Source organism: Choloepus didactylus, chromosome 3, assembly GCF_015220235.1.
Source record: "Choloepus didactylus isolate mChoDid1 chromosome 3, mChoDid1.pri, whole genome shotgun sequence".
Taxonomy (NCBI): Eukaryota; Metazoa; Chordata; class Mammalia; order Pilosa; family Megalonychidae; genus Choloepus; species Choloepus didactylus.
This window is the reverse complement of record NC_051309.1, coordinates 89,403,698-89,425,018: the sequence shown is the minus strand read 5'-3', so window position 1 is coordinate 89,425,018 and position 21,321 is coordinate 89,403,698. Positions and strand designations below refer to the sequence as shown.

Sequence of the window (21,321 nt, the reverse complement as noted above, 5' to 3'; positions counted from 1 at the left end):
ACTTTTAAAAAATTATATATTTTAATGCACTTGAATCAGCAGCCATGGGAATACTTAGAGCAAAGGGTCATGACTCACACCTAACAATTAAAGAGATTAAGAGCCTCTTCCCCCCAACTGGCCTGTGGAGGCACCTAAACAAAAGGAGGACACAGTGGCCAAGTGTCCTCATCATTATGTGTTCATGGGTGTGAGAAATCACACAGAAAAAATGTGCACTGGGAATAATTTAAAGTTAATTGTTCTGTAAATACAAGGACTGTAGCTAAAGGATGAGCTGCTTAGTGGGAGCTTGTGGATAAAAATGGGACAAACTAAAGAGTATTTCCACCTGAAGATACAGCAATGAATTGAAGCACATTTATTCTAGAAATAGTATGTGGATGAAAGATGTATCAAGGGGATATGGAGATAGACTCTGCTTCTAAGAATGGAATTGAAGAACTTGATTTATTGGGCCACATTCCTCCAACTTTATTGAGTATGCACAATCACCTGAGGTGCTTTTGAATATTTGGATTCCTAGGCCCCAATCTTAGACTCCAATTTTAACAAGCTCCTCCGATGATTTTGATATTGGAAGTCTGTGGGCTTCACCAGAGGAACCTGCCCTAGGACACCTTGAGGATTTGCCCCACATCTTTCATTAGTGCTATTCAGACATCAAATGGAAGTTAATTTATCATTAACAATTATTTAAAATATTGTATAATTGTTGAATTGTAAGACTGTGTGCATAATGTCATACTAGCAAATTATTTTTTTATCGATTGTTTTCTTTCTATTCTCTTCTTTAGGTAGCAATTGTTTAGAAGAGGGAATGAGCAATTGGGACAAAGTAGATAAAATAGCAATTGGAAAAAATAGAAAAAAGGCAGTAGGTTTCCCTTTGAACAAGTTGAAAGAGTTGATGTTTAGACTTGGCTCTTTTCTTCTCCAGTCACATGCTGTCAAAAGGTCTCAAAAGTTTAGACAGGAAACTGTCCTTTACTCACCAGTCTTCCTCATCCTGTGTGGTGGTCACTGGAATGATCCAAGTCCCTCTGAAACATCCTTTGTGAGAACAGGGAAGAAAGGCACCAGCTGCCAGAAAACCAGAATGCTTCCCAGAAGGGAAGTCGTCAGCCCATCAACCAGCCTTGGCAGCAAGCGCCTGGCAACCCTGCTGGTTTGTGATAAAGCAGGACAGTTGGCTGACAGGAAGGTGGTAGATATTTCCAAGTGCTCATGCTAGTTGTCCCAGAAGCTTTGGTGGTACCAAATTTGAAAGATAAAAAGTCGAAATTTCCCATCTTACCTTCCATTATGGTGAGAAAATCACCACAGATCAGATGTAGTCCAAGTACAGCAAATTTCCATCTACTTTAAAGGCAAATCTTCAGAGAAGGGAACCATGATTTCTTCAGTAGGTTTCTGTGGTAATTCTTCTGAGGCACCTTCTGAGTTGTTCAATCATGTGAATTCTTTCCAATGTATTTTTAATCATAAGCTTATTTTATTGTATTGTAATTCTTAGGAAACCTGCTGTCTGGTTGGTTTTTGTGGTGATTGGTTAGCCAGAAAGAATTTAACATGTATAACTGAATGTATCTAACTTTATACCTAATAATTAAAAAAGTAATTATCCTTCCTTACTCACATAATAGCTAAGTAAATATATATCTATATATATATGACTTCAACCTTATCTCTGCAGAAAAAGATTCTCTAAATTATTTTTCCCATTTGCAGATATTTGCAAATCTGGATCCATCCCTTCTGAAGTGGAGAAGAGATTACAGTTGGAATGGCCCTTCCAGGAGCAACTGCTACTCAGAGAGCAGTATCAGAAAAAGTTCAGGAACGGCACATACACAAGTAAGAAATGAAAGGCACCAGCAGGTGTCCCAGCCCCCAAAATACTTGGATAGCTTAGACTTGGGCTTTAATCTAACAAGCCCTAAATACAGCAGCTATATAAAACTGTACAATACTCAAATGCTATAAAGAGCGAACAGGAAGTCTTGAGCTCAAACCTCTGTCTTTTTTTTTTTTTTTCTTTTTCTTTTCTTCATCTGGCTTTGCCTACTGGCCATGGTGTGAAATGTAGAAACCAATTGTTCCCAAGCTGATACTACCTTCACTGCTCTGAGCACTAGGGAGTCAAGAAAGACATGACTGTATTCTTCATGCAAGAGTCAGATACTAAAGTATAAAGGTTACAATGCAATTATCTTTCACATCTCATCGCCTGCTCTGTGTTTCCTCCCCAGAGGTGACCCCTGTTTTCAGCTGGGTGTATCATTACACAGGGCAATCCTGAGTCATACCGGAGAGTCTTGTCCACCAAGCAGCTTTCTCTGTTTCTTTCCTCTGTGTCTTTACAAACACAGGGATAGCTCAATTAGCTGGGAATTTTTATTTCTGTTCACTGAAACGGCTTTCCAGTCTTCAGAATGGGTTGACATTGTTATGAGCAATCCTTACTTAACTATGAAATATGGTTTTATCTGAAAGATGATGTTTTATGCCTAACCAAGATCTCAGTTAAGGAAATAACCTGCTCAGATGTTCTAGAACTGTTGCCATTTGACTTTGGAAAGTAAATATTTTTGAAGTTAATTTAATTTGGGTTAGGTAACATTTTTAAAGCACAATATTTAAAGTAAATTATGTATCTTTGTAAGATTTTACTGTATATAGCCTGGATTCCAATGCAACAGGTGGATTTTTTTTTTAATTCCTATTTTTTATTGCTAGAAAAAATGACACTTGATAAATCAGAAAATAGATTATATGCTAATAGTTAATGTAGTCCCCTAAATTATTTTTTTGCATTTTAAAGAGGGGAAGAACTGCTCTGATGTCTTAATGAACATGATTTACATATGAACAGAATTTGATACAATCCTGCTGTGGCAAGGACCTGTTAATTGCCTAATCTGTGGTCTCCACCCATAAAACAGGTGTCCTAGAAGATACAGGTAAAAGTTCTAATACTGATCCAATTGGGTGGTGTGTTCCACTAAAGAAGGAGATGACAAAAACATTTGTCTTAAGAATATAAACTCACCCTGCAAACCTGTTTGGGCAGGAAAAGGAAGCTTTATTATTGATGTAATTCTGGGTGTGACAGCGGAAAGGAGGACTCCCTTATTAAAATAATCATAGTTGATGAGCTAATTCTTTGCTGTCCTTCTCCACCTCTCTTCCTTCTCACCCTCTCCCTCCTTAGCGTCCACACCCACAGAGGGTGCTGGACATGGGGGTAATGCAAGGGAAAGAGTCGGCACCGTTTCTTAATGTGTCATCTAGATTATCTTCATTACAGAGATCGTCCCACTCTGTCAGGCAGGAAGAGATGAGTATGGAAAGTGATTAGGAACAGGGTGTTTAGTTGTCAGTATTTTTATTATTCTTATTTTGTGGAGTGAAGGAGAGAGTCTGGGTGGGTCATATAATTTTTTTTTAGGAGTGGATTTGAACTCAGTATTATATAGCTCTTCTCTAGAAGATTTTACTGTTATTATGTTATAGTGGGCTATAATTGAATTTCAAGCTACATAAATATCTAAGTGCATTTGGAAGAATAAAGAAATAAAGAAAGGTAAAGTATGAGCTGGATAAATACTCTAAAATGCAAACATTCCAGGCTTTTTGAAAATGCCATAATCTTTGTAAAGGAGTTAGGCAATAATGATGCTTTACATTGTAAGATCTTTTCATGGTTTACAAACAGTTTTCACATATGTTGTTTAATCCTCAGTTATGCGAGGTAGACAGAATGATGGTGGTTGTTCCAGGAGTGTGGTGAGCGGTAACTGAGGCTAGTGTGGGATAAAGATACCATCCTTGATCATGGGAGAGCTAGACCTAGAACCCAGGTCTTAAGACTCCTGATGCAGGACACTTTCTACAATATGGTCTTGAGATATATAAGCCTAAAATATAGTTATCACTAAGGCAGTTGCTAGAACCCCTTCATAACGCGCTCTAGCAATGGCACTGTCACCGAATAACCATGTGATATTGGGCAAATCATTGCATTTCTTTGAGTCTCAGTTTCCTCATTAAAAAATGGGGGTGGAGGGTAGAGAAAGATTCAGTGATCCTAAAGGTTCCATGTTGTCCTGGCTCCAAAATCCAGCTGGGCCCCAGGACTCAAGAGAACATTTCAAACCCCATCACTCCTTGAGAGGCAATGGTTTTGTGGAAGTGGGTGACACAGGAAATATCAAGCCCACTTAAAGCAGATTGCTAGAGTCCTTTCTGCACCTCAGCCTTTATCATTCATTAAATCCAGGGTTTCATTGTTATGATTATACAAATAATTCAGACTGAAGACTTAGAAAAAATCAAAACTACTATTAAGAAGGAAGGGTGTAAGTTTGCCAAATAGATAGGCAGGTAGAGATATTTTTGAACTAGGAGAGTTCATGAGTTCAACTTTAAATACACAAGGACTTGTTATGCACATGATAACTGATTTAAAGGCAACACTCAAAATTACATTGTTGGACACTCAAAAAGAGATCATAGGCTCAAGGATTAAAAAAAAAAAGCCAAGTACATAAATTTCCAAACTTTTGTGGCTCCTAAGTGACTCAGTAATGTTTTTCACTGTGCATCTATTGCAAAAGAAATAACCTAACAGTTTAGATTATTAAGTTGTTAGGCCCAAACAATATAATATAATAGTTCACATCATGTCCAACAGATGTTGATGTGTTTCCCTTGAAAGTGTAAACAATCCTGCATGCTTTTGTGAGTAGAATTGCCAAATAAAATGCAGAATGCCCAGTTAAATTTAAATTTCAGGTAAAGACAATAATTTTTAGTATAAGTACGTACCAAATACTGCATAGGACGTATTTGCACTAAAAATTATTCTTTATTTGTCTAAAGTTCAAATTTCATTAGGTGTCTTTTTTTGTTTGTTTGCTAAATCTGACAAGCATACCCAGGAATTAACTGTGGCTTCCCAGGGTGTCTTGGCACATACATGGTTTGGAAACCACAGACCTACTCATAGCCAATTTTTTAATGTAAAATTCTATTTATTTTAATGTAATAAATAAAGTACAGGAAATTTTCAAAAATTGTTTTAAATAAAGTTAAACTTACCAAAATATTTTGTAGCTAAGTTCGTGCATGGAGATATTTAGATTATGAAGACTGGAGCTTATGTTGACTAATGAAGGTCTGTCCAATTCATGTTGCACACTGAGTCCTAAAATGTGTTTTCCCCAGTTCATCTGAAGTCACTTGAACAAAACCTGAGTATCAGACCAAAGTTTCTGGTACCTTCTGTGGGATTCAATTCAACTGCCAAAGCAAATGAAGTCAGATTGATTTCTTTTTTTAAACAGCTAGTCTGATTTTGTTGTCTCAGACATAATTACAGTCACTCAGTAGGACTGGAATTAACAAGACATAGTTATGAAGAGTAACTCTGGAGGCTTTCTTCATTGTGGTGCCAACTAGCAACCATTAAATTGCAACATTTTTCTTTTAGGAAGCTCAGTGGATATGCTGTATAGTTTTGCAAATTGCTCAGGACTGGACCTGATCTTTGGCCTAAATGCATTACTAAGAACAGCAGATATGCAATGGAACAGCTCTAATGCTCAGTTGCTCCTGGATTACTGTTCTTCCAGGAGGTATAACATTTCTTGGGAACTAGGCAATGGTAAGTGCCCCCAGGAACATTTCATTATTAAGGAGATTCCCTTTTGTTGCTATTTAGGAAAGGAAAACAGGGTTAACAGGAGCAAAACAGTTCCTAAAACCCACAGGACAAACTCCATTAGATTTCAAAGTCTGAGAGTCATTAACAGAACAACTTTGCATCCTTGGGGCTTGAGAGAGCGGGAGCCGAACCCTTCCCAAGGGCCTTTTTGGAAGCTGTTTTCTCTCGAAACGCTTGGGTGAGTGCTCCAACATATCCACACATTGGGGAGACCACCTTCTTGGCCCCACCCTCCTCAAACATCGGGGCAGCTCCCGGATTCCCTTCCATCTCCGGGGCACATGCTCAACCCCTTCAGAACAGTGTGGTGGCAGCCAGGCTCTCCCCCAATTCCCTGGGAATGTGCTCCACCCTGTTTGGGACGGGACCTGAGGTGGCAAAACTCTTCCAGAGCATCGAGGTGGAATGCCTACCCTCGACCTCTGGGGCAAACTCACCCTTTCCATGCATGTGGGCTGCTCCGCTCTCCCAGCCCGAGACCTCTTGACTCCAGACCTCAACCTCCATGGCTCTGTCTTTGAAGAAATTTTTCCTTTAATTTTTTCCTTGTCTGTCTCCTCCAGTCCAGACCGTCAATGGCTCTGTCTATAAAGATCTCGTAAAAATTCTGTTGGCTTTGCATGAAGCACACAGGGGTCAAAGCCAATAGAAAATAGGACTTTCCACAAATCCTTTCTGGATAATTCCATCTCCAATCTTGGCTTGTACTGAAATGGTGGCTGGGTTCCATGTTTGGTTACATCCTCACGTTGGGCTGTAGCTTCTGGGATTCCACCCCCTGGAAGCTCATAATTTTCCAAGCCATCAGCTTCTGGTTTCTTTGAACCCAAGAGTTCAGTTCTAAGTTTCTCTCTCTCCGCTCGCATTTTACTATAAGCTGCAAGGAGAAGCCAGGGTACCTCCTCCACATGTAGTTTGGAGATCTCCTCAGCTAAGTATTTCAGGTTGTCACTTTTAAATTCTTCCTTCCATCTGACACCAGGATTCAATTTTGCCAAATTCTCTGCCACTTTAAAACAAGGATCACCTTTCTTCCAGTTTGCAACAACACATTCATCATTTCTGCTCAAGTCCTTATCAGAAGTATCCGTAGAGTACATATTTCCATAAACAGTCTCTTCAAAGCAGTTTAGGCCTTTTCTATCAAGCGCCTCACAATTCTTCCAGAATCTTCCCCTTATCCATTTAAAAAGCCGTTCCAACATGTTTGGTATTTGCAAACTCAGCAGCAAAAGCACCCCACTCCTGGTACCAAAATCTGTTCTAGTTTGCTAATGCTGCAGAATGCAAAACACCAGAGATGGATTGGCTTTTATAAAAAGGGGGTTTATTTCGCTACACAGTTACAGTCTTAAGGCCACAAAGCATCCAAGGTAACACCTCAGCAATCGGGTACCTTCACCGGAGGATGGCCAATGGCGTCCGGAAAACCTCTGTTAGCTAGGAAGGCAGCTGGCATCTGCTCCAAAGCTCTGGCCTCAAAACGGCTTTCTCCCAGGACATTCCTCTCTAGCAAGCTTGCTCCTCTTCAGAACATCACTGCCAGCTGCACTCCCTCAGTCCCCTCTCTCTGAGTCAGCTCATTTATATAGCTCCACTGATCAAGGCCCACCCCAAATGGGCGGGGCCAAGCCTCCATGGGAACATCTCATTGAAAACATCACCCACAGCTGGGTGGGGCACACTCCAAGCAAATCCAACCATCACCAAAACGTCTGCGCCACACAAGACCACAAAGATAATGGCATTTGGGGTACACAATACACTCAAACTGGCACACAGGAGGTATAACATTTCTTGGGAACTAGGCAATGGTAAGTGCCCCCAGGAACATTTCATTATTAAGGAGATTCCCTTTTGTTGCTATTTATGATAATCTTTTAAATATTAGTAAATATACTGCTGCCTTGGGCACATACTTAAAAGCACTCAGCTATGCAACTTTTGGAACTGTTTATGGCAGAAAACTCCTTTATTCATCCCAGAACTTATTGCTAAACCCAATTTATGATACATTCGAGTTGAGAACAGTCAGCTGGAGCCAAAAACCTCCCCATGGCTCCCAGGTTTCCTTGAGATTTTCCCATTCCTTTTCCTGTTTCTCAACTTGTCCGTTAATCTCAGCAACCCCATCCCAACCCTCATGATATTCTCAAGCTGTCTACAGGTTCCCAGTATAAGTTCCTGATTGTCTCCTTCATTCTTTTTTGCAGGGAACTTAAAAATTCAAACTAAAGTGTTAATGATTAGCTACATTCATTCTAAAAGTATTTGTTGGACTTTCTCCACACCACTGCCAATTGACCAAAATGAAATGGGATGTGTGATATAATATGATGTGTACATACTATATTCCAGGCATTGTTCTGAGAACTGCACACGTATTAACTTTTTTTATCTTTATAAACACCCCTGAGATAGATATAATTATGACCCTCACTTCACAGAAGAGAAAAGAGGCACAAAGAAGTTAAGTAAATAGCCATGGGATTCCAGGCAACTAAATAGAGGAATCAGATTTGAACCCAGGCAGTCTGGCTCTTGTGGAGCTTCCTTTCTAGAGGTAAGGAGCTAGACCAAAAAGAAAACATGCTGTTAAGTAAGATAAATGTCTGCAATGATATGTGTTGTAATAAAGATTAGCAGCAGACTTTTGCCTGGGGTTGCTGAGGAAAACTGGCAAGCTGAAGCAGAGAAAACACAATAGAAGGGTTGAGGCCATCGGGTCTTAGCTAGATGCTGAACAATTTTATTATGGCAATTGTATGACTAATGTATCATCCATCCTTACTCATCTCTATACATCCTTCCTTACCTTACTTGCTACCCTTCCCACCCAACTCCTTCTCCTCTTCAGAGCAAGAGAAAAGAGTGATATCATGTTCCCTTCTTCTTTGGGTCACATTTTGCAAAGGGTGAAAGGGAAGGGAGCAGGAAGAGCCTGCCATAGGTGTATTTGAGAAGTAGATTGGACACTCCCTTACCTCCCTTTCTGTGCCTCTCTCCTGTCTCTTCAGCTTTGCTACTTCCGTGTACACGCACATAAAATTTGCAAGTAAACATTCTTAATAAGGCTTTTAATTCTATCATAGAGATGGGTTTTTAAATGTCTTCCACCCACCCAACTTTTTTTCTTTAAAGAAAATTAGGTTATTCAATACTGCATACAGACTTTTTTCCAAATATTTATTGGTTTAATATCCCCATTATTCACTTCAAATTATTTCAATACCCATTTCACACTCTAATTACATAATTTCGATTTTTGTTTTTTTGGAATATCTTCTTTATAACTAGAGGTTTCACTTTTCCTGCCTTTGAATTACAGTTTTTTTGTGATTTGGAAAATGTTTTAGTACTTTTAAATGCTGTTGTATGTTTTCTTTTAAATAAAAAAAAAAATTCTTGGTAGATGATTATTTGAGAATCGCTGTCTTTCAGAACCTAACAGCTTCCGGAAGAAGGCTGGTATTTACATCGATGGATTCCAGTTAGGAGAAGATTTTACTGAGTTGCATAAACTCCTAGGAAAGTCCACTTTCAAAAATTCTAAACTCTATGGTCCTGATGTTGGTCAGCCTCGAGGAAAGACTGTTAAGCTGCTGAGGAGGTAAGAGCTAAAGGAGACAGAACTGCTTTTCTTAAAAGTAAATGTTCCTCTCTGGTAGAGAATCTTCAACAATCCACATGTTATTAACTGTGGATTAATTAACCATATGATTAATTGACTGTATGATTTATCAAAAGAGGAAACAATAACTGGCTCAGAATGCCAAGGGTTCTGGAGTAAATGGCACCTGTGATAAAATTTGTATTCGAATTAGGAAGATAGTATTTACCTGACCCTAAAGTAGTAACCAGCCCATGTCCAGGGAATAAAGTGCTTATGCATTTGTTGTGCAGATATATTGTACATATGAGGACTAAGTGATGACATCATGGATTTTTTTTCCCAGTTTCCTTCAGGCTGGGGGAGAAGTGATTGATTCAGTTACATGGCATCAGTAAGTATGTCTCCTTTTCTTAATACTAGGACAGTAGTGCTAATTTTACTTAGTGCCTTTTTTCTAAAACTCATTCCATTTACCTGCCAATTGACTTTATAATTCAGATAAGAAACAAATAATGTCTCAAGAACACAATGCTAGAACCTTAATATTAAGAAAACAAAAATTAAAAGTTATTTTAAATAACATGGTAGTTTCTATAAGATCAAGGCATTTTGTCACTTGACCCATGGAACATATAAGTGGCTAAAACCAACATGCTTACCAAAGACCAGGTAACCCTGTGAGTATCTGTGTATGTGACTCTGTCTTCTCAAGACAAAGAAACTAATTTCTAGTTATTTGTATAGAATAGGCTCTTCATGTCTCCCTTCCATCCTGGTGTCTCCCTAGTAGAATTTCTGACTTTTCTTTTATGCAAGGGGGTGGGAGAGTTAGAAAAGAGAACAAAATCAGCCACTGAACTTAAAGGCAGAAGGTAAAATTCATTATTTTTTTCTGAATAATACAGCTACTATTTGAATGGACGTATTGCTACCAAAGAAGATTTTCTAAACACTGATGTACTGGACACTTTTATTTTATCTGTGCAAAAAATTTTCCAGGTAAAAGGTTTTTTTCCCCTTTTTAATGTAATACCAGAGTCCTCATTTTGTACTCTAGCCAGTTCTAAACTCTAAAGGCATATAAATTTACATGCTTTTCTAATCTTAGAGCATAAGTTTATTGAGGACAGGCACAAGGTCTTATTTGCCTTTGTTTTCCACTTAGCATAGGGCCTCATCCGTGTATGTTGATTAGAAATGAGAAATATGTTCTCTAGCTTCTTAGTAAAATTAACTATCATAGGTCATAAGATTAGTTTTGCTTATGCTCCTTCCACACCTTAGTATTCCGATAAATGTGTATTGCCCAGGACCTAAATGACTGAGCATATAACTCTACTGGATGGATAGGTCCAGATCACAATGAATACAAGGTTTCGAATGTTGTTAACCTTCTACACCACGGTTGGTCAGCTTATTTGCAATTACCGTGGAGACTTCCCTGTTCCATAGGTTGTTGAGGAGACCAGACCCCTCAAGAAGGTCTGGTTAGGAGAAACGAGCTCGGCATACGGTGGTGGGGCGCCCTTGCTGTCCAACACCTTTGCGGCTGGCTTTATGTGAGTAAAGCAACACTTGCCTCCAGTATCCGAGCGTAGCCATTCCCCTATCCCTCCACTAGCTCAGATAGCTTGTCAGCCAAAAAGCAGATCAAAAGATGACTTCTGCAGCTGATTCCCAATATTCCTGCCAGATTTTGCAAAAAGATGATTTATTAAAGCTTGTTAGACACTATAATGTATGTCCTAAATTAATCACTGTAAGAATGAATTGTTTTAAATTAAATTTTGATCCTTAATTATGGCCACAAATATGCCAAAGGATTCCTTCTTTCAAATAAGCACATTGTAAAAGAGTCCCTCTCGGAACTTTGAGACTGAGAAGGATACTGATTATGTGTAGCTATATTCGTAGATTCCCAAGAAGTTTTGAGCCTGAAGTATGAGGTCACAATAGAAGGGGCTACCAATGATTTTAAAGATTTACTAAATCACCTAATTATCCAGCCACCACAAGCTTGATTGCTACAAAATACTGTTTACATACGTTCAAAAACTCTGTGAAACACTCCCAATCTATATTTCTATAATCTCAGAATGAGACTTATCTCCTTCCTCTCTGTTCTCATTCATTTAAGCCCAAAACAAAGCACAAATCCTGTTGGGATGGGGGCTGTGGAGGGAGGGAGAATAGAAGAGAGAAGTTTGTTTTGCCCGAAACCAAAAGATGCAGTGGGTCCCATAAAATTTCAGGGGCAAATCTACGTATTTCACATTTTACCACTGCTGACTGCAATTTTTTCTTCAGACCTCATTTAGTGAGGGAGGAAAGAGAGTTGGGCTACTCCACAGAATGAGGAATTATCTACAGGAGTGGAAATTTGCCTTGTCTTCCCCTGACTGGGACTCCCTGCTTTCTCATGGTATATTAATAGTCTCCTAGGAATTGTCAGCATGCTGAACTGTGGGAAGATATGGAGGGAAGGTTTCTGCTGCTGCTTCATATAGTCTCCATTTTATTAGAATGACTTATTTATAATTAGTGCCACTTTTTTGGTTTCCTGTTAATCCCTCACACATAGCTGAATAAATCAGGATAGAGTGTAAATAAAATTGTTATTTTATTTTCTCAAGTTGAAGAAAGCTGAGTCTCACTCTTTGCCAGGTGGCTGGATAAATTGGGCCTGTCGGCCAGAATGGGCATAGAAGTGGTGATGAGGCAAGTCTTGTTTGGAGCCGGAAACTACCACTTAGTGGATGCAAACTTTGAACCTTTACCTGTAAGTGACCGTTATTTTCCTCTTTCTGTTAATAGATTAGCCTAGGCTGAGGGCTCCTTGTTAATGTTCTGTCATTCAGTTCTCTCAATACAGAGCCAAACCATAGAATGATGAGTTGGAAGGGACTTTAGAGATCATCCATGCCAATATTTTTGTTCCTCGAGAGAAGAAATCGAGACCCAAAAATCACTTGTTTAATGTGGGTCCTTTTGGAATAGGATTTGTTTAAAAAGGGATAATTTGAAATTTTGTGACTCACATTTTACAAGATAAAATACTTGAATCAAAAAATGCTTTGCAAAGTAAATTAAAGTTAAAATGACCTACAGCATCCAAAACTTAAAAACCACATGCTTAGGCTCACCGTAAGAATTGGTTATTTTGTTAACACTCTTCAAAATAATTATGAATAAAGTCTCATTTCCAGCTTACCTCCAACTGCATCTGGTGCTAAATCAGGAAATGTAGCTTTTCTGTCTAAAAAGCTACCTGGAAGATATATATGTCTAAAAATTGGGATAATATAGATGTGGTCCTGTGAAATATGACCTTGACTTTTATAGTCTAAAATGGCATTTGAAGATATCTATTTTTTAAGAGTAATTCCTAAGGAAATTATTTGAATATCATAGGAAAGCTAAGCAGTTTTGCAAAGAGCACATGTCAAAAAGTAAGCTAGACTTTTGTGGTTTGTGGTTAAATTTCCTGACAAAATTGCTTTTTATCTATAGTGGTCCAAGCCCATGGAACACACTGTTTAGAATATTCTTAGAAAAATGACCTTTCAAAAAATGGAATTTATCTTTCCCAAAGTATATTATGAGTCATCTGTAGAGTTAAATTAAGCACAATAATTTCATTAGGCAAACATCCAAACTCTACTGATGGCCCTTCCTTAAATGGACCTTGTGCAAAGAAGGTAAATAGTTTCTGCAAAATTCACTTTGACTTCAATGTCTAGAAATCAGCCGGCTTATCCTGTAATTCTTCATTAATATTGTCAGCTATTTATTATGTAATCCAGACCTTTCCAGTATCCAGTCCTTTGTTTTAAGAACCCTTTGTACATGTATTAAATATACTTCCTCCTCAAGGTTCACAGTCAGCTAGAAAAACTCACAAGAGTAAATGGTACCCTTGACACCTGCAGAATCCAAGGGAATAAACCTTAAACCCACTATGCATTTGTATTTCCTCATCTGATTTGCTAAACAATCCCGTATGGTGACAAGGGAGGTATCTTATAACCATTTTTTCAATGAGGAAGTTCAAGTTGACAATAAGTGGAATGCTTTGCTGGAGGTCACACAGTTGTCCAGTGTTCTAAAAAATTCCATTCAAATCCTGGCCCTCTGGCCTGCCTGTTTTCCACCCTACCACTCACTAAATCCTGCTAATTTTACATCTCTTTTGAAAACATCTAATTAATTCCCCTCACCTCCAGTGCGGAGTTTGAATTTAAATAGAGAAACTAAAGCTGCTTGCCCTGTTGAGTTTACTTTCTCTCAACTCAAGAAGGAAGAGTTTGGAGTATCTATTGACTGTTTTTTTTAAAAACTTTTTTTTTATGGAAAATTTAATCATACAAAAAAGTAGAGGAAAGTGTGTGAACCCCATGGAATCCCTCATCTAGCTTCATCAATTATCAATTCATGGTCAATCTTATTTAATCTATAATCCTACCTATTCCTCATCTCCAATTTTCTAGATTACTTTGAAGCAAATCTCATATATATCATTTTATCCATAAATATTTCAATATGTATCTCCTTTAAAAAAACACAATACCATTTTCATACCTTAAAATATTAACAATAATTTCTTAATGTCATCAAATGTTTAGTGTTTCACATTTTTCTAATTGTCTCAAATTTTTGTAATTGACTTATTCAAATCAGAATACAAACGAAATCCATATTTTGCATAAGGTTGATATGACTCTTAAGTATTAATATTTAAGTTTTCCTTCCCTCTTTCTTTTTCCCCCCTTAAAATTTATTAAAGAAACCATGTAATTTGCCGTATAGAGTTTCTCACATTCTGGATTTTCCTAAATTTACTCCTCTGGTGTAATTTAGCATGTTCCTCTGTCCCCTGTTATTTCCTGTAACTGGTAATTTGACTTAGAGAATGATTCAGGTTTTATTTTCATTTATTTATGTTTTTGCAGGAGTACTTCATAGGTAATGTTGTGTGCGTCCATCAAGAGGCACATAATATGTGGTTGTCCCTCTCTTTTTTAACATTAATAGCTACTGATGCATTGCCTAGATTCATTTTGTTAGAGGGATTATTAGGTTTTAAAGAAAATTATTTTAGTCAATAATTTGACTTTTAGACAAAAATTAGAGTTTTATTGTAAAAATTTGTCTTCATGTGTATTGGTGTATGTATCTAAAAGTTCTTCTTTGAGCTGTGTTTTGAGTTATTGGATGAAAGATAACTGAGAATATTTAAACTCTTTCTCTTATTAGTAGAGAACATTTTTGAAATATATCTCCTAGAGGGTGTGGTCCTCTGAATTCTTGAAACATAGGTCCCCAGTGATAAAAGCAGCAAACAAGCCATTGCCTTCAGATTCATGGTGGTACTATGGACCAAAAAGAGAAATGCTATTTATCATAGGATAATTATTTTCTTGCCACTGCTTTTGTTAAATAAAAAACTAAGATCCAGTCTTTGCCCCCTCCATCTAGGATTATTGGCTATCTCTTCTGTTCAAAAAACTTGTGGGCACCACTGTGTTAATGGCAAGTGTAAAAGGTCCAGAAAGAACAAAACTTCGAGTATATCTTCATTGCACAAATCTCAACCAGTAAGTATGATATTCACTCTTTACCAATCAATAAGCGTTAATCGGTAAGCACACAACTTCCTACCGTAACTCTCTGTTGTCACATAATAAATGGTGTGTCTAAGGTGTGGCAATGTTTTTTCTCATATTTATGGTGGTACAGTACCAGATTCTAACTAAAAACACACAGCTTAAATATAGGCATTTGCAGTCCAGCAAAGATTTACACAATGGTTTTAATTGTCAGAATTTATAATGCAAGTATATCCTGAATTTAAATAAATAGATAATAGTTTTAATGTATGACAATATAACTTTGTATATGAATGATTAATTCACTGAATGACTATGAATGAATGGCAATATTAATAGTAATTCATAAGAATGAATAATTATATGTATATACTTATCCCCTTGCATCATACTTGATAACTTAAATTTAATAAAGAAGAAGAAGTAAAAGAACAATAAAAACAACCTTATTTTCAGGTTCAATCACGATTTTTGTAGTTGAGAGGCCATAAAGATTTTTGTAACCCCAATGGGTTACAATGCTCTGGCTTTAGGTAGCAAAAAATATTCCTAAATCTCAAAGGTTTTCTTCCATTTTCAATCTATCTCTCCTGATAGGATAAGAGAACACTCATTCTGGCCCAAAAGCTACCTACTATTTCCCATGTCTGTTAGTGGGAACTCCGTGGATAGCGAGGGCCCCACTAGGAAGTATTGTAAGGAATGCTTCAGATGGGTAAATTCTGAAAAGTGATAACAGATTTAATTTTCTTGTTCATTTCAATGTTTTTATAAGACTAGAAAAAGCCTCTGTTCTTATGGTTTATAACCTGAATTCTCACGAATTCACAAAATTCACTATTATTTGGCCTTCCTACATTTGAAAAATGGATTGGCTAACTGGCTTACTAGGAATTCAGCCTGGCAAAGCAGTACAGATTGCAGAGTGCTCTAGCCCTGAAAGTGGTAGTGTGAAGGTCAATATTTTTAATCTTGTTTTCAAAATAAGACCACTAAGGTGGTCTAATATTATCATAAAAGGAAGAATGCTAAGAGGACGTCATCATTAGATATGCGAATACTTAGTACACATGATTATAATCGCAATTGAGGTTTTAATTGCTTAAATTAAATATTCTTATTGAGTTAATCTATTTTCTTTTTAGTCCAAAGTATAAAGAAGGAGATTTAACTCTGTATGCCTTAAACCTTCATAATGTCACCAAGCGTTTGCAGTTACCATATCATTTATTTGACAAGCAAGTGGACAAATATCTTGTCAAACCTTCAGGTCCTGATGGATTATTTTCCAAGTGAGTAATTTTCCTTGTTCATTTTTAGTTTTCACTAAATTTTTTTGCTGTTTTTCAGAATAAACAGTATTGATTGGGAGCAGGAAAAGAATCAACTATTCCAAGTTCAGACAGTTCTTAATATTCAGGAAGTTTATGTACTAAAGGTATAATTCACTTTGAGAGCCCAAACCAGAAAGACATGAACACAAACTAGCAATATCTTAGGAAATAGTTTGCATGTCAAAACAACTTGATATATCAATATTTGCTCAATGCATTTGGATTATTTGCTCCAAAAAGATTTGTAATTATTAGTAACACAGCTACTGAAGCAAAGCATACCTATATATAATTGCTATTGAGAATATGTATATTGCTGTAAAATGTCATACCACATGAGCTGGGTGTGATTCTCCTACAGCATTAAGGTAATATTTTTATTGCTTAGAGTAAAAAAAAAAAAAAAAAAAGGCAAGATATGTGCTTTCTAAACAGATTAGGTTGGTTCTAATACATTTTAGTTTTAAAAACCAATCACTGAATGTATCTTATAAAAGCCCATATTCAACAGAACCCCAAAGAATGATTACGAATATAGAAGTGATAAAAGAAAAACTTTTCATACAATTTAGGCTCTCAGTCACAGTTTTATTGAATGATTCATGAATCATCTAGCATCCCATTCAGAAAGTAGAAGGGGGGACAGAGAGGGAAAGCTCATATAGGGAGAACACGGAAGCAAGTGAGGAAATGTTCTGATTGGCTGACATTAAGTTGGGGGGGGTGTCTTACAAAATAGACAGCAGGTATACATTGGTTAGTATGGTGTGCTTGTCCATTCTAATAAGCTCCCTCTACTGCAACAAAACTAGTTTTATCACCAGGTATTTCTTACCAGCTACTCTGTAGGGTATGTTCCACTTTCTTGGAAAACTCCTGCAAGTCAATGGTTGTTGTCCTCTGGAAAAGCCTTATCCGAAATGGGTCTTCTCACGGCAATGCCCAATGCAGGTGGCCATTTTATTTTACTTAACAGTGTTCCCCCTTTTGGTCATTTTTCCAGTGATCTCATTGGAAGCTTGACTAAAACACTCTGGTCACCACCATTTATTTTCTTGTCAGGCAGTTGAGTAGGCTCAGTCAGTTGCTTTGTTCCATTTTTCCTTTAAGTGGATTACAAGTGTATTAGTTAGAATTCTCTAGGGAAACAGAACCAACAAGAGATATATTTAAATGTAAGATTTTATAAAAGTGTCTCATGCAACTATGGGGATGCATGAGTCCAAATTCCATAGGGCAGACAGCAAACTGGCAACTCCAATGAAAGTGTTTGATGAACTACTCGGGAAATGCCGGCTAGCTGAAGAAGAAGTAAAGGTCTTCTCTCTCTCCCTTAAAAGTCTTCAACTGATGGGATTAAATCCAGCTGATTGAATCCTCTCATTGCAGAAGACATGCCCTTCATTGATGTAATCAGTCACAGGTGCAATCGATGATTTAATAAACCAGCCTTCTGGTTTATTAACCAGCCACAAATGTCCTTGCAGTAACGGTTAGGCCAGTACTTGCTTGACCAGACACCTGGACACCATCACCTGGTCAAGTTGACACATGAACCTAACCATCACAGTCCACCCTTTGTCAACTTGGCAGCTATACACATCACCTTAAACCATACTTTATCTCTAAGTAGAGAACAATAACAGACATATATTTCACCTAAGAATACTCAGCTGTCCTGCATACAACCAGAAATGCAGTAAATCACTCCAGAATAGGGTGCAAGTCTTTGGGTGACCTTGACTCTTAAACTTGATTTCCTTTAACTTAAATACTGCAAAATGAACAATACGGCTTATGTCATATGATAAGGGGATAAGATAGAGAAGAAAACAAAGATATGTCCTTTATGGACAAATACAAACATACTCATAACAAAACAAGGAGGAAATACTCATGCCATCATATCCCTGTTTCTGTAACTAGTCACATCGTCATAGGTCATATTTCTCACTACCTTTTTCCACTACCCATTCCATGTTCCCTTTACCCTTAGCAAGCACTTCAGCTGGCCATGGTTCTTTGCCTGGTGGGGTGACCCAAACCTTCATGCCTCATGTTTCTTGGCCATTGGTAGTCCTGCCTGAATGGGGTTGTTACAGTTTTCCATTGACTTTAATCACAGGGCATGGTAGTATTAAGCGATGCCCTAGGGGGTCTCTTGTATTACAGGAAAACTTCTTTACCTCCATTGCATAGTTGCAGTGCTGTTTCCTCTTGATAGTCAGGATCAGTCACCCCAGCCTGTACAGTAATCCCCTTCCTTGCCTGTTGATTCAGAGGCATGAGAAGCCCAGTGTGGCCAGGTGGCAGTCTTAACTTCCAGTTCAATGGAATTATCACTGTGTCTCCCAGTGGAAGCACTCCTCCTTTTGGAACTAAGACTTGTAGACCAGCAGAGCTTAAGGTTGCAGGGACAGGAAGCAAAAATTTTCCTAGTGGATCACTAGGAGTGATAGTGAGTGATGCCACTCCTATTTCCACCCCTTTATTCCTGGACCTGTGAATCCTGGCTATAGGAGAAACAGCACCAAAGAATGGAAACTGATTCAGAGCATACACAGCCTCCTGGAAAACACTGCCCCAGCCCTGCAAGATATTGCCACCTGGATGGCACCGTAATTGAGTCTTCAACAGGCCATTCCACTGTTTTATCAACCCAGCTGCTTCTAGATTATGGGGAACATGGTAAGAACAGAGAATTCCATGAGCATGTGCCCATTCCCTCACTTTATTTGCTGTGAAATGGGTTCCTTCATCAGAAGCAATACTGTGTGGAATACCATGTCAATGGATAAGGCATTCTGTAAGTCCACAGATGGTAGTTTTGGCAGAAGCATTGCATACAGGGAAGACAAACCCATATCCGGAGTATACAGATCTGCTTATACAGATCAAACAAGAATTTAGTAGACTGCCCATCTATTTTACTTCTAGGTACTCCATGATCTACTAGCCAATGCCATAAATCTCTGTGAGTCAGATGATTTTGACTGCTGCTTTGAGCCTGTTTGACATTATGGTAGCCATGCCAACCTAGTTTGGTGATTAGCTGCTGCCAAGTGGCTTCTGCTGAACTCGGGATTTCATTATCTGATTATCCCCATTGTGTTTAATGATTCCAGCAGTTCCCACAGTAATATCTGACCTACAGAGAAGGGTGACTACAGAGCTCTCCAGGGATGATAGAGCTAGTCTCACAAATTTATTCCTCACAGTCCTGGTAAAAGATGTGTTCTCTGGAGATTCCAGGGTTGTGTGAGCAGGTTTTCCATGATAAATCCCCTCTAACATTCCAATCTCTCTAAGCCTTTGAATTCCCTCTCTACATTATACCAAGGCAGTTCTGGCATTTCAACCTCAGGTAATGTCGGCCACCTTTTGATCCATGTTTCAGCCAACCACTCAAACAGTTAATGCCCTTTCTAACCCCTCAAACTACAACACTGAATGCAGAATCTATGCTTAGTGGGCCCAAATCAATAAATTCAGCCTGATCCAACTTTATATTCTTTCCATCATGATCCCACACACTTAATATCCACTCCCACACATATTCCACTGATTTCTGTCTATATAAATTTGAAAACTCATGCAGTTCTTTTGGAATATAACATACTTCCTCATAGGTTACACTTTGTATTTCACCCTTCAGGGTCTATTGGGACTTTAGTCTAGTTATAGGTCTTGAAGCAAAGACTGTTGGTAGGGGTGGGTCATGAAAAGAATTAGAAGTATCCATCAAGCCATTTACCTCAGGACATTCCATTGCAGTTTCATCTTGTGAAACAGGATTAATCTCTCTAGACAAAGAGAGGGCTGCTTCCTCAGGGGAGGTGATTATAGGTTTAGCAGGCACTGAAGGCTTAATCTCTTTAGGTGGAGGCTGGGTGGCAGGCTCCTCAGGGCCAACAGGAGGTTGGGAAGCTGTTGCCTTGAAGCAGGCTGGAGGTTGGGTAGCTGTCTCCTCAGGGCAGACTGGAGGGAGGCAGGGGGTGTTTCCTCAGGGCAGAACATTACAGGCTTATCTAGCAAAGACTCAGCAGAATCCAGGGTTCCAATGTCCTCAGTGCCATTATTGTCAATCCATATGTCCCCATCCCAAATTTCAGGATCCCATTCTTTTCGAATCAGTGCCTTTACTTTAACAGCAGACACCCTGAGAAGCTGAGATTTTAGTTTAAGTTGTAAATCTGCTATTCCCACAATGAAACTCTGGGTCTGGTTTTTAGAAATCTCAAGTCTGCAGACACAGGAAATACGATCTTCTTTCAGGGCTCACATAGAAACCTTTAGGTCTGTCATTTGGCACTTAAGTTTCAAATTTGAAGCCTTTAGTTCATCCCCTTCTCTTATAACTTTATCCAGTGTATCTAAGAGTGACCAGCCAACATCATTATACCTCTTAACTCCACAAAACTCTGTTAAGGTGTCAAAAACACTGTCACCAGAGCCTTGCTTCATACAAGGGTATGATTAGGAGAATCAAATGGTGATATTTTGTGCAACTCCATGGCCAATTCATGCCATGGGCTGTCAGTGCCATCTTGATTATTGGAAATGGAGTCATTAGTGCCTTTGAATCTAATTAGAGTGGAAAACCAACTGTAAATGCCCATTTTAAGATTGTATTTCTCAAGAACCACTCCCTGAACCAAGCTATATTAGTTAGGGTTCTCTAGGGAAACAGAGATATCTGTAAATAAAAGATTTTCTAAAAGTGTCTCATGCAACTGTGGGGATGCACAAGTCCAAATTTCATAGGGCAGGCAGCAAACTGGCAACTCCGATGAAGGTGTTTGATGAACTCCTCAGGAGATGCTGGCTAGCTGAAGAATTTCAGGTCCTCTCTCTCTCCCTTAAAAGTCTTCAACTGATTGGATTAAATCCAGCTAACTGAATTCTCTCATTGCAGAAGACATGCCCTTTGTTGATGTAATAAGTCACAGGTGCAGTCAATTGACTGATGATTTAATAAGCCAGACTTCTAGTTTATTAACCAGCCACAAATGTCCTTGCAGTAAAGGTTAGGCCAGTGCT

At 38.3% G+C, this 21,321-nt stretch overlaps 1 protein-coding gene across 1 annotated transcript in view; it reads left to right on the top strand.

Moving 5' to 3' along the window:
• HPSE (heparanase) overlaps window positions 1-21,321 on the top strand; it is a 42,620-nt gene that overhangs the window by 11,371 nt on the left and 9,928 nt on the right. Inside the window, exons 3-11 of the mRNA XM_037830135.1 lie at window positions 1,732-1,857; window positions 5,495-5,668; window positions 9,170-9,338; window positions 9,685-9,732; window positions 10,247-10,340; window positions 10,794-10,900; window positions 12,006-12,120; window positions 14,817-14,935; window positions 16,093-16,239. Coding sequence (XP_037686063.1) covers window positions 1,732-1,857; window positions 5,495-5,668; window positions 9,170-9,338; window positions 9,685-9,732; window positions 10,247-10,340; window positions 10,794-10,900; window positions 12,006-12,120; window positions 14,817-14,935; window positions 16,093-16,239 — 1,099 coding nt within the window. The remainder of the gene's footprint in view (window positions 1-1,731; window positions 1,858-5,494; window positions 5,669-9,169; window positions 9,339-9,684; window positions 9,733-10,246; window positions 10,341-10,793; window positions 10,901-12,005; window positions 12,121-14,816; window positions 14,936-16,092; window positions 16,240-21,321) is intronic.